Here is a 14,393-nt window from a genome sequence, read left to right as displayed (position 1 = left end):
AGTAATTAAATAACTAAAATATTGTTTTATTTTTAGTTTTTCACATTTCAATTAACAAAAAAGTTTTAATAATTTAATTAGCAACGCTAATGTGATTTTTATTTCAAATTTAGTTTTAGATTTTAAAGTAAAATTTGCAAAAAATAATATATATATATATTTACAAAAAACTATACATTAAACATTTGGTTACCTTGAATTCCCATCAGTTTTCTTCGCTGCTTTCTCCTCTCAACTCATTTTGAAGTTTTATGATCAAATTCTTCTCTATGCTGTGATTTTAGAGCACAAAGAAAGGAAGAAGTGGTTGCTTGGAGGCCGGTTGTTATTTAATCTTGTCTGAGCAGTACCACTGATTTACTGCAGCCTTTAATGGTGCAGTTGACTCTCTGTTCTCCACTCAGCAGTACTGTCTGCTTTTGTATCAGTTCTGATTAGTCACATGCTTTCCAAATTAACTCGTCATGCCTAACAATTACCCAGTGTGACAACTTCCTCTCCAGTCATTATCACTCCTGTTTTACCAACCATGCCAGTGAGCTAATAGACTCCACGACTCGAGTGAATCTGTGCGATGGAGCTGTATTGTAAATAATTGCAGCCTGTGACAATCTGGGCTTTTTTTGTACTCACCTATACTTTTAATACTTTGAGTATTAAATTATTAAGTTGTTCTATTATAAAATGCTATCATTCACAGTATTATTTCCATTTGTGAGGTAGAAGTTCTCACTTATCCTCTACTCTGTTCAACACCAGGCATGTCTTGGCCTTGTGACTTTAATATTGCTCTCTTTATTCATGCATTTCAGCGCTCGACAAGCAAAAGCTATTTTTGCTACTTCATGAATCTGAATCACGTGTACACCTTCAGCTTCCTGACAACCCAGCTTGACTCCGTCACATTCTTAACATGCAGTACACACTTGACGCGAGGAGCAGCGTGCGAGTGCCGAGCGCGTGCTCGAGGCTGAGACAGTCTTGTGAAAGGATTTACAGTAATTGCAGACTGACAGAAAGTGCACAGGCTCCCATAATTCTCCCTGCAATCTGAATCCCCAGCGTGTTCATATTGCGACCGTGCGTCTTTAGGCTTTTAGCTCAATTAGATTATCCATTTGATCCAGTCTCACATAGATGACTGATCCTTTAGCCCTGGCCTGGTTACTCCAAGGAATGTCTATCATCTTAGAAACTTGAGAATTTAGTGTGTTTCCTGTTTTTGTAGAACAGTGTTAAGGTTAAAAACTGGATGTATCAGCTCAGCTGGTGCGGATGCATGCTTTTTCTGTACTTCCATTGGATGTCATCAGGCCGCAGACCTTCACCTGTGGCGATGAAATGCATTGCCTGTTTTGCAGGGAGGGTGAAGGAGGGAAACTGCTGAAAAATACTTCCTTACTTCCTTAAATCCAACGTTGTCATTTCTCTGTTTTTCTATATATATATATATATATATATAGCAAGCATTGCTGTCACGATTCCTCGATTCAGTTCGAGTACACTTTCATTTTTAAAAATCAGGAATTTTTAAAAATCCTGTGTCGAGTAACCGTCAAGATACCGGAAGTGGCTCTTTCTACGGACGGGAATCCACGAAACGCATTATTAGAGTATTTTCCAAGGCTTCATGATATATTAAACCTATTTGAAATCATCATAAAGAAAATGCTATTGTGAATTCACAAACGGTATGAATCAGTTAAATAACTATACGTGATATTTTATGTATATGCGCATACAAACTGTTATCATTTACGTTAACGTTACATGTGTGGAGCGTCTCAAACGCCATCAATGCATATTGCTGTAAGTTTGGGTTTATTACAACATTCATCTGGAAACGCAACGTCCGCCATTTCATCAGATTTGTAAGGTAAATCATTTATAAGCGTACGCAAACACAGGAGAATACATCTATATGCTAACAGGTCATCGCGATTTCAAAATAAAAGCTCATTCTAAGTTTACACGTTTTGTTGTCCACATATTTGAGATATGATCGTAAAGACATGGCCAGATATTAAATATTAAGTGGAAATTTGAATTAAATGATGTTTAGTAAATATTAAAACAAGGTTTAGATCCCATTGTAAAGTATAAAAACAGTCGTCAGGCCGTTGGTGCCCTTTGCAGTCATTTGTTATAACGCGTAATCTATTGTTTACAATACGTTATGTATTTTAACAGCTTTGTTCAATAAAACCATATGATTACTTTTTTTGCTTTTGATACGTATTGAACTAATTATTGTTACCTCGTTGCTTTTATATATGTATTTTAAGTTATTTTAAAGGCTATTGTTCACTTAGGTCTATTTTTATTACAAAAAAAAAAACTTATTACTCAGTTAATCGTTAGATTACAAGGTAAGATCTCAGAGTTCATTAAAAATATCTTAATTTGTGTTCTGAAGATGAAAGGTCTTACGGGTTTGGAACGACATGGGGGTGAGTCATTAATGACAGAACTTTCAGTTTTAGGTGAACTATCCTTTTAAGTAGGTAAAGTGCAGTCATCTTACTGAATGTCCTGTATATCCTAGAAACACTGATGTTTCACTTTGTAGGTCTGAGTCTCGATTCTGTTGCTCTGCACAAACGCTACGAAGTATCCACAGATCATGCATGCTTAAATAGGCCATGTTTTATCAAGGGAAGAGATGAGAGGGATGTTAATGTGTGTGCGATCCACGTGAATGGCTCTTGAAGCATCCTGATGGGTGCTGGGAAGATGGATCTGTCTGTGGTTTCGTCCAGTTTTTGGGTTAAGTGCACAGATGGTCTTGACAGCTTGCAGACAGGAGCCTTTCATTATGTTTGATCAGTGTCTCTTTCTCTGTTTCTCTTTCACGTACAGGAAAGACCAGAATCTCCTGTCTCCGGTCAACTGCTGGTACCTGTTGCTGAACCAGGTTCGACGGGAAAGCAAAGACCATGCGACACTGAGCGACATTTATCTGAACAACGTCATCATGCGCTTCATGCAGATTAGTGAAGACTCCACGCGACTTCTGAAAAAGGTCAGAATTGAATTTGATTACTTTTCTAAGATATATTGTCTAAATATCTTTTCTAGCAAGTGTGAGAAGAGTCAAAGGTCTCAAAATAATTAAAAATGTTAATCAAGCAGAAGATGCACTATACAAGTTTGGGGTCTGTAATTTTTTTTTTCTTAAGGATTTTTTTATTTAGCCAGGCACATTAAGTTGGTCTAAAGTGACAGTAAAGACATTTATAATTATTTTAAGCTTTCTATTTATCACAGAATTCTTTAAAAAAAATGTAACATTTATAAAAAATTTAAAATATATTAAAGCAGAAAAAAGTTCTTTTAAATTGTAATAATATTTCACCTTATTACTTTTACTGTATTTTTTTTTTAAACAAATATTATGTTAATTCCTGATAATTGTCATTAAATTGTAATTGTGGTTAAAAAAAAGATAAATTTAAAAATGTTTTCAACACTGATTTCGTTTCCTGGCATAATGGAAGTAATTATTTTTTAATATATTACAATTTTTAAATATATTAAAACAAAAAAAGTTCATTTAAATTGTAATAATATTTCACATTATTACTCTTTTGCTGTATTTTAAAAAACAAATATTATGCAAATTTTTATTAAGTTATAATTGTGGTTTAAAAAAAAGCTAAATTCAAAAATGGTTTCACTATTGTTAGTAATTTTCGTTTCTTGGCATCATGGAAATGTGTGTGTGTGTGTGTGTGTATATATATATATATATTTTTTTTTTTTTTTTTTTTTTTTTTTTTTTTTTTTTTTTTATTAAAACTTTCAAATACATTAAAATAGGAAAAAGTTATTTTAAATTGTACTAATATTTTACCTTATAGTATTTTTAATCAAATAAATGTAGATTTGATGAGAATAAGAGAATTTTTTAAAAACAACAACAAAATCTTGCCGACCACAAACTTTTGAATGTTATTACGTTATTTCATAATAACTGTCATCAAGTTAAAATTCTGGTTAAATAAATAAATAAAAATTTTAAAAAGCTAAATTCCAAAAGGGTTTCAACATTGATAGTAATTTTAATTTTTTGGCATCATGGAAATAATTATTTTCTTAATTTATTAAAAATTTAAAATATATTAAAATAGAAAAAAAAATATTTAAATTGTAGTTTGTAAGTAATTTTTTTTAAGTAATTTTCTCAATTATTTTACATTTTTAAATGTATTAAAATAGGAAAACGTTTTTTTGAAAAAAAAAAAAAAAAAAGCTCTGCTTTAAAGTAGTGTTCTTGGGTCCAAACAATTGAAGCTAAATTGGCATTTGACAGACTTTTCAATTGTTATTTAATTTTTACATTTAACATTTTTGGTTTATATCCATTGTAGATCCATTATAGGAAAACAAAAAAAAAAAAAAAAAAAAAAAAAAACACATTATTTTCCACATTATTTTTTGTGGTGATCAGCATTTTTCAAGTGCAGTCTGTAACATTCACATGAAGGAAATGCTCTGGCGTTCTGGAGAATAATAACCTCCCATTAATCAAGACACTTCGCATTTACGTCATAAGATGTGCAGTTATTTTTATCTGTGCAATGGCCAAAAAAGCTCTTTGTTGAGCTTGATTGCCACTTTCTTTTCTTTCCTCTATCTTGCGTTGTTTAACTGTCGTTCCTCTTTCCTTTTTAGTTATTATTCTATTCTGAAAGCTATTTTTATTCCTTTGCGTTTTGTATTACTTTCATGAAGTTCCTGTTATATTTCTGGATTGCGGACTCTAAAAGCAACTTTACAGCAAACGTAAGCTGTTCTTAAAGCAATTGTTCGCCCAACAATGGAAATTCTGTCATCGTTTACTCACCCTCATGTCGTTCCAAATTTATATGACTTACTTTGTTTTTTGTCCATAATGAATGTTAGTGGTGTCAACTATTGTTTTGGTCCCCAGTGGTCTTTACTTTATGAACACTTTATGGATCTTGTTATTTCCACAGAAGAAAGCAAGTCATGCATAGAACAACATGAGATGATTAAATGACAAAATATCCATTTTTGTGTGAGCTATCCCTTTAAATAAGTGAAATACTACATTGCAGACTTCTGTGCTCCATTACAGGACTGTATAAATTATTTTGTGAACGTGTAAGGATATAAACTTCTTTAAACCCGACCTCTGTGTTGCCGTATAAAGAGGACTTGAGAGACTTTTAAAGTGTACCTGTGTGTAATTAGGTCTGGCTTAACTAAGAAATGGGACATGTGAAGTTTTGTGCGGTTCGGGGTTGTTTGTGTGCCTGTATTCGCTCTTCAGATTTACGATGTTGGTCCAGCCATACGGGACCTGTGGTTCTTTTCTGAGAAGTTCCTTAAGCCTGAGCTCTAATTATGGCCTCCTGCCTGTTGTTTGATGTCTGCGGCCCCATGACCGAGACGACGTGGCGGTCCCTTCAGCGCAGGCCACAGAAGGGGGACAACTCCCAAACAGATTATGTGCTGCCATGCATGCGAGTCATATGAGATGACCACAACAGCAAATTACAAGGGTGGAATGTAGGAGGTAAAAGTTTGGTTTCAAACAAGGGTTATTCAAAGGGCTTGACCAACAGATCTGACTGACCGGCTGTGAGATGGTTAAAGGGAGAGTGGAGGGGGAAAATGAACGTTCTGTCATTATTTACTCTCCCTTATGTAGTTCATAACCAGAGTGAGTTTCTTTCTTCCATGAAATGCAAATATAATGATTTTGGATTTTTCTTTTAAAGTATAATGAACGTTTTTTTTAAATGATGTTTAGAAAAAGCATAAATATATCATAAAAGTGCTCTTTATTGGTTCTGATAAACCTTTTTGATTCTGAAGACTCACCGCCCCCCCCAATTTTCAGCGACAATGTTGATAATTATGGATAATTATGGCGAAGTAGTTTTAAAAAATTTAACTTTTTTTTTTTTTTTTTTTTTTTTTTTCAGAATTTCTACACCTGAAAAAAAAAATTTTGTTTAATTTAATTTAATTTAATTTTATTTTATTTTATTTTATTTTATTTTATTTTATTTTATTTTATTTTATTTTATTTTAGAAAAATGCTCATGGAGTTTGATTGATTAGATTGATTAGATAATAGTTTTACTTAGTTTTTTTTTTGTTTGTTTTTTTGTTTTTTTCTTCTTTTTTATACCAAAAGTTTTTTTTTTTTTTTTTTTTTTTTTTTTTTCACAATTTCTAACAACAAAACTTGGGGAAAAAAATACAGATATAAATATAAATTAATTAATTAATAAAAAAATATTTTATTTTATTTTATTTAAATGCCTATGGAGTTTTTCCAGTTATTTTTTTTAACATTTTTTTTTCCAAAATATCTAAACAAAACATAAAAAAAAAAGAATAAATACATATATAATTAATAATTAAATAAAAAATATTATTTTATTTTATTTTGTCTTATTATATTTTATTTTATTTTATTTTATTTTATAAAAATGCCCACTGGATGTTAAAATTAAGGATAATTATGGTTGATTAGATAATAAGATAATTTTTTTTACCAAAAATATTTTTTTCACAATTCTACACAAATCTTAGATAGATAGATAGATAGATAGATAGATATATAACATGAATAATATAATAATAGTTATTATTTTTTTACAATTTATAGATATCATATAAAAATGCCCATGGAGTTTTACTATTTTACATGACCTTTCGAGGTCTAGAAAAAAATGCCATTAGAAGACTTGAAATGTAGTCCAAGAGTCATAGACCACTTGTATGAGACATTCATGGTACTTTTGTGTCAGATTTCAACTCTATTCTTGAAAAAATGACCAGAATATTCTTCAGAAAACCTTTTTTGCTCCACGAAAGAAAGTCATAAGTGTTTGAAAACAGTAGATAATGACAAAGTCTTCATTTTTAGTTAAGCCATTCCTTTAAAATGACTCCATATTGGTCTGATTGCATGAATTGTTGCACACTAACACAAGGGGAAGCTGCCCATTACAATAAGTAAGGTTAAATACCCTATTATGACAAAAGAACCAGGTGTTCTTTGCGCTCCTCACAGCTGTTTTCTTTAGAATGACTATCTTACGCTCAAGGATAATAAATACATCTGCAGCGCAGTGGACGAGATGTCCTGGAAGAACTTTAAAGACCTCATGAGTCATGCCAGAAACTCTTGATAGAAGAAACCTCAAAACAACGCTGATGCGTCTGTATCCCTTAAGTGAGTAGTTATATAACAAAACCAGCTCTTGCACACAGCCTCTTGCTCTCTGCTGTCTGTGTTGACACGAGAGTGGCAGAAGAGAGAGTGCAGTGGGTTGTTTCCCTCAAGGGCGCTGGATGTTGTTGGTGGGGGGCAGTCATTCACCCAGGGTGTTGAAACTGCTCTTCCCTGTAATCAGTGCACCCCGCTTCCTTTGATCACAACATCGTTTCAGTAATGAGCCACACATACAAGACAGCAAAGCCCCTGCTGTCACCTCAGCCCTCCGAGGCACAGCTGCAACAGAGAGGCAGACCTCAAGAACGTCTCTTAAGAGACTTGTTAGTGGCGCACACTGTTATTGTTGCTCACATTTAAGGTTTGGGTTTTTTGTTTTTTTTTTGGTATCATATATATTGTAAATTATGTATCATATTGGTCAATATTGGACATGTATGTATATCATCCAGTATTGAATATTTTTATAGCGCATGCTCATTTCCCTCATTTTTATATTTAAACTAATAATTTAACAAATTAACTCTTAGTTAATAATGTAACTAAATTTTATTTTATTTTATTTTATTTATTTATTTTTTTTTATGGAATATTGTCTAAAGATCCTAGAAAAGCCAGTGAGCGAGTTAATAAGTTAACAATAAAAATTATTTAAATCCATTATTTTATTTTATTTTATTTTGTTTTAAGGAATGGTGTCTGAAAATCCTAAAAGAAAAAAAAAGGCCAGTGAGCTGGTTGATTACTTAACAATAACTATCATTTAAATCCAATATTTAATTTAATTTTATTTAATTTTATTTACTTTGGCATTTATTTTAAGGAATAGTGTCTAAAAATCCTAGAAAAGCCAGTGAGCTTGTTAATAAGTTAACAATTAAAATAATTTAAATCCAGTATTTTTTATTTTATTTTATTTTATTTTATTTTTTGCTATTTTATTTTTTGCTATTTTATTTTGTTATTTTATTTAATTTTGTTTTTTGGCATTTATTTATTTTTATTTTTTGGCATTTATTTTAAGGAATATTGTCTACAAATCCTAGAAAAGCCAGTGAGCTTGTTAATAAGTTAACAATAAAAATAGTTTAAATCCAGTATTTTTGTTTTTTTATTTTATTTTATTTTATTTTATTTTTTTATTATTATTATTTTTTGCATTTATTTTTAGGAATATTGTCTAAAAATCCTAGAAATGCCAGTGAGCTTGTTAATAAATTAACAATTAAAATAGTTTAAATCCAATATTTTAATTTTATTTAATTTTATTTTTTGCATTTATTTTAAGGAATATTGTCTACAAATCCTAGAAAAGCCAGTGAGCTTGTTAATAAGTTAACAATAAAAATAATTTAAATCCAGTATTTTTGTTATTTTATTTTATTTTATTTTATTTTATTTTATTTTATTTTATTTTATTTTATTATTATTATTATTATTATTTGCATTTATTTTTAGGAATATTGTCTAAAAATCCTAGAAATGCCAGTGAGCTTGTTAATAAATTAACAATTAAAATAGTTTAAATCCAATATTTTAATTTAATTTAATTTTAATTTTATTTTATTTTTTGCATTTATTTTAAGGAATATTGTCTACAAATCCTAGAAAAGCCAGTGAGCTTGTTAATAAGTTAACAATAAAAATAATTTAAATCCAGTATTTTTTATATTTTATTTTTTTGCATTTATTTTGTTTAATTTTAAGGAATAGTGTCTAAAACTCCTAGAAAAGCCAGTGAGCTAGTTGATAAGTTAACAATAAAAATAATTTAAATGCAAATGTACATTTAAATGCTAAGAATAATTTTAAAAATATGTATGTATATTAAAATAGAAAATTATCAAATAAATGCAACCATGTTGAGCGTAAGAGACTTTTTTCCCTCAAAAACATTAAAAAGCCAGTTGATGAGTTAACAATAAAAATAAGAAATACTAAACACACTATCCATTTAAATGCAAAAGCAGTTTGTTAAAGCATCCGTAATGTATTTTATTCTTGTAACAGCCGTGCATCCAACCTCATATGGAGCTCAGCATCACTGGAGCGCATGTCCTCTTTGAGTATGCATGTACAATGAGGAATTCCATCATGGTTGGGCAGATCACATGTATTTTGTTTTCATTATTTATACAGCATGCTTTTTTTAAACACTTTCAGGTTATTTATGGAATCCAATGTTGATTTTTTGTATCCTAGAGTCTCCTGATGCACTCAGAGGAGATGTTTGTTCTTTTAAAAGATGTCATTTGTTTTCCTGTCAATGCAGTATAGCAGCTGATGAATCCAAATTCTTCTTTAGTAATTGCATACCATTTATTTAGTCAGTAGGTTCAATGCGGCACAATGCTGAATGTGAGTTTTTAAGAAGAAATCCCACTGTAAGAGCCCTGATGATAATTTGCAACATAGTAAAGTCATCTACAACTGTCACACGTTCAATGGCTGTCTGCACTTCATTTAGTGCCTTTATGGCCAGGCGATATGCTGCCTGCTGCCATAAAGTGTATCGTGGGTCCTGCACATGGTGCTGTCAGCCCTCCCATGTTTGTGCCTTGAAGGTTGTACATTTTTTATAGCCAGATTAATTTTAATGGAAAGATGTAACCCTCTGTACCCAGAGGCTTGATATGGTTATTTATTGAAGATATATTATAGAGTATTAACCAAGTTAAGTAGCAGATAGTAGTGCTACAATGACACAACTTCTCATTTGACATGCAAAGGCCCAGTATTTAAGTTGCAAAGTCTAGGACTCATGCAAGGCCTTTTACATTTTATTTTATTTTATTTTATTTTATTTTGTTTTGTTTTGTTTTGTTTAGAGGAATAGTGTTAGAAAAAAGGCCAGTGAGCTAGTTGATAAATTAAACAACAAAAATAATTCAAATGGAGCATTATTTTTTATTTTATTTTATTTTATTTCAAGGAATAGAAAAGCCAGTAAGCTAGTCGATAAGTTAACAATACAAATAAATTAAATGCAAAATATTTTTTTTTTATTCTTTTTTTATTTTTATTAATTTTATTTTTTTGGCATTTATTTCAAGGAATAGTGTTAGAAAAAAGCCTTAGCTAGTTAATAAATTAATCAAAATTATCATATTAATATATTATTATCATATATCATATTATTATTATTATTATTATTATTATTTGGCATTTATTTCAAGGAATAGTGTTAGACAAAACAACAATAAAAGTTAACAATAAAAATAATTTAAATGCAATATTATATATTTTTTAAATTTTATTTAATTTAATTTTATATTATTATATTTTTACTTTTCCATTTTTTTACTTTACTTCAAGGAATAGTGTTAGAAAAAAATTAAATGCAGTATTTTATTTTATTTTTTACTTGTTTATTTTTTATATTTTATTTTTATTAATTATTTTATTTTTTGGCATTTATTTCAAGCAATAGAAAAAAAAATCTTGGAAAAGCCTTAAAAATCTTTGAAACTAGATGATAAAAAGTTGATGATAAGAAAAAATAATGTGCAATAGTTTGTTTTATTTTATTTTATTTGGTCTATATTTGGCATTCTGAATGGTACAAAACCCTGCTTCCCACAGTCCTTTGCTCTATTGCCAACATGCTTGATTGCTCCTAAAATATCCTCAGCCACTCTGGCTCTCCGTGTAACCGTGGTTGTCAGTTTGACCATCGGCTGGAAGCAGTTATGTAAAAGGCAGAACTGGCTGGTGTTAGATGAGCCTGAGAGGAAGCCTGATTAAAGGCAGAGCTTTGGCATGGCACGTGAGTAGTCTCTCCAGGCCTGTTTGGATCTGCATGCCCAAATGCTGCCGGTACTGTACGATGAGTCACGGACGATGAGCTTAGCATTTAGCACAGACTTGTGTGCCTCAGAGATCCTGCGGGTGTGCTGATGCGCACACATGTACACACACAGCTGTCGGCTCTTGTGTTTGCTCTTGAGAGGTTGAGTGTGGAACAGCAGTGTGGGTGTTTGAAGATCTTAGCTAAATTATTTTGACTCTTGACCTCCACACGACACGTGCGACCTGTTATGCTTGTATTCCAAATACAACTGACTTAAATTAGATGGCTGAAAGAGTGAAAGTGTGAAAGAGCAGATATATGTGTGTGTGTATATATATATATATATATATATATATATACACATATATACATATATACACACACATATATATGCATATATATATATATATATATATGTGTGTGTGTGTATGTGTATATATATATATATATATATATATAATATTTATTTATTTATTTATTTATTTATTTCTCTTTACAGTAATGTCTAGAAATCATATTGTTTTACCCAAAATACATTTTTGGGCAGTTTTCATTTTTTACTTTTTAATATGTACGTCATACAAAATAATACTTGATATAATTATGCAATATCATAACATATGATATTAGTAAATATTTCAATATTAATTTTTTTTAAAATATACATGTAAAATCAATAAATAAATATATTTAGATATTCTATTTATTCTATTCTTTTTGCTTATTATTATTATTATTATTATTATTATTATTATTATTATTATTAATATTATTGTTATTATTATTTGTAATTTTCATTAAGGTAATGTCACATGAATCCAAACCCTTTTTATGATTTCTTTCTTTCTTTCTTTCTTTCTTTCTTTCTTTCTTTCTTTCTTTCTTTTTTTTTTTAAATTCTTATTCCAGTAATGTCTAGAAATTATATTGTTTTACCAAAAATATTTTTTAATATTTTGGGTCATATATACAATTTAATATTGACATCATACAAATGTTCTATACTTAAATAAATTACAAAAAATAATATAATATAAAATAATATAAAACAATATATATATAAAATATTTAAATATTAAATTGTAAAGTAAATGTAAAACAAATAAATAAATATATTATTAAATATAAAATGTTATAAAATATTATGTTTAATATAAATATTCAAATGTTAATAAATATTTCAATATTAAATATTTAAATTAAAGCTTAAAATTAATTTATATGTAGATATATATATTTTATTTCGGTTTATGAAGGTAATAGCACCACAGTTACAGTTGTTGTACAAGGGGAAAAAAAGACAGATTTTATCATTTATTTATTAAATTAGACTGCTTGTACTTATAATTTAATATAATATCTGATTTAATATTTAAAATAATTTAATATATATAATATAATTTATAAGATTGATGAGGTTCACTCTAAAACATCCATCAAGACATTTTCTAAATCAACCCACATGAACTAAAACGATGATAGCATCTCCAGTTCCTTTCAAATTCATGGACTGACAGCATAATTTGGTTTGAAGAACATTGTGGCCTCTGATTTTTCGAGATTGACTGGAGGCCTTGCTCTAGCTGTATCCGAAGGATTCACTCACAGCACCCTTGAGCACTGGGATGTTGGGAATGGCTCGTGGAATCAGATTAGTAGAGATATAATTGGGTTAGTGAGAGTCTTGAGTGGCCTGCGAGACAGAAAGATCAGGTAATCCACACAAGCTGCTAAAAGTTGAAGCAAACAGTTGATGTGCAAACCTTGAGTGTGAAGAAATCCCTGATAAAGCTAGCATTTTAATTGCACATAAACACATACAGTGCCTTAAGCTTTCTTATTTTGTTAAACACTTTGTCAGTGACATGATAGCTGATGCCTCTTCTTTCTTTTTGTTTCTCTCTCTTTAGAGTAAAGAAATCACCTTTCAGCTGCAAGAGGATTTGATGAAAGTCCTCAACGAGCTCTACACGGTAAGTGGCGTAATGATAACACTCCTCTCATTGACTGCTGTGTGTAGTGAGCTGTGATAGTTAATAGTCAAAAATGTAGTATTTCATGCCTATAGCTTCAGGCTGCACCCAGAAGTGTACTATGGTAAAAGACCCATAAAACCACCCATATTTCACGCATGCCTTCCTCATCTCTGACCTTGGTAGATTACGGTGTTTACATCAATAATCAATAGTTAATTCTCACACTTTAATTGCAGCTGTCAGGCCCACCGCAATCGCTCGGAAGATTCATGTGTCCTTTGCTTTCCTCTACGGTCTTAATAAGATGCTAATGTATTCACAGGTCTAAAAAACACCTGCGGACTGAGGACTTGTCCTTTATTTATTTGCAAAGTTAAATGTCGCATAATATGTGTTTTTCTGTTAAATCTGTTTATTATTAACATGTCTAAACTAAATGATTTGGAAAAGTGTAAATTAAGTGATGAATTATGTATCTTCAATGTTAATATTCCAAATTTTGGACTTAACTAGCCATGAGTGACTGTCAAAAACATTGCAAAGCAAGACATTTTAGTGGAGAATTGTTTCTTTTTTCTAAGTCTGTTGTTAGCTCCTCCCATGGTGAAATGCTATTGGATCAAAATCATACTCGTCATAGCTCCTCATGTTCTGATTGGTTGAATCAGTCACTTTGCATAGCATTTCAATTTCTATTTTTACCATTTTCAGTAGCTGTTTTCTATTTTAATACATTTTAATTTGTAATTTATTCCTGTGATGACAACACTGAATTTTTAGCATCATTACTCCAGTCTTCAGTGTCACATGGTCCTTCAGAAATCATTCTAATATGATCATTTGTGCTCAAGAAACATTTTTTGTTATTATCAGTGTTGAAACTGCTGCTTAATATTTTTCTGGACACCATAATATAGCATTTATTTGAAGTTATTATTAATTATTGTAGCAATGTAAAAATATTAACTTTATTTTATTTTTTTTAAATGTGTTTTAAAAAATATTTTTAAAATGTATTTATAATATAATTTATATTAAATAAAAAATATCCCAAACATTTGAATGATGGTGTATAAAAATACAAATATACTACTTTCAAAATTTTTGTGGAAACCATTATATATATTTAGAATTCTTTGATTAATATAAATTAATTAAAAAAACAGCATTTATTTGAAGTAGAATTATTGTTGCAAAGTATAAAATATTACTTTTTAAAATTTCATATTTTTTAAATATTATTTAAAAATTATATTATTTAACTAAATTATATAAAATAACTTACAAATCTTAAATATATTTTAAAGTATATATTTAAAAAATTATAATAATATTTTGTTAATTTAATATAATTTAATATATCTTTGCTGGATTAAAGTATACTTTCTGACCCACATTTGAATATTATATA

General features: G+C 29.6%; 1 protein-coding gene across 3 annotated transcripts in view; it reads left to right on the top strand.

Moving 5' to 3' along the window:
* srgap1a (SLIT-ROBO Rho GTPase activating protein 1a) overlaps positions 1-14,393 on the top strand; it is a 121,711-nt gene that overhangs the window by 41,955 nt on the left and 65,363 nt on the right. For all 3 annotated transcript variants that reach the window (XM_051134592.1, XM_051134593.1, XM_051134594.1), the window contains exons 3-4: positions 2,860-3,022; positions 12,917-12,979. In XM_051134592.1, the coding sequence (XP_050990549.1) occupies positions 2,860-3,022; positions 12,917-12,979 (226 nt within the window). The remainder of the gene's footprint in view (positions 1-2,859; positions 3,023-12,916; positions 12,980-14,393) is intronic.

Source organism: Labeo rohita, chromosome 18 (genome assembly GCF_022985175.1).
Source record: "Labeo rohita strain BAU-BD-2019 chromosome 18, IGBB_LRoh.1.0, whole genome shotgun sequence".
NCBI lineage: Eukaryota > Metazoa > Chordata > Actinopteri > Cypriniformes > Cyprinidae > Labeo > Labeo rohita.
This window is presented reverse-complemented; position numbering and strand designations above follow the sequence as displayed.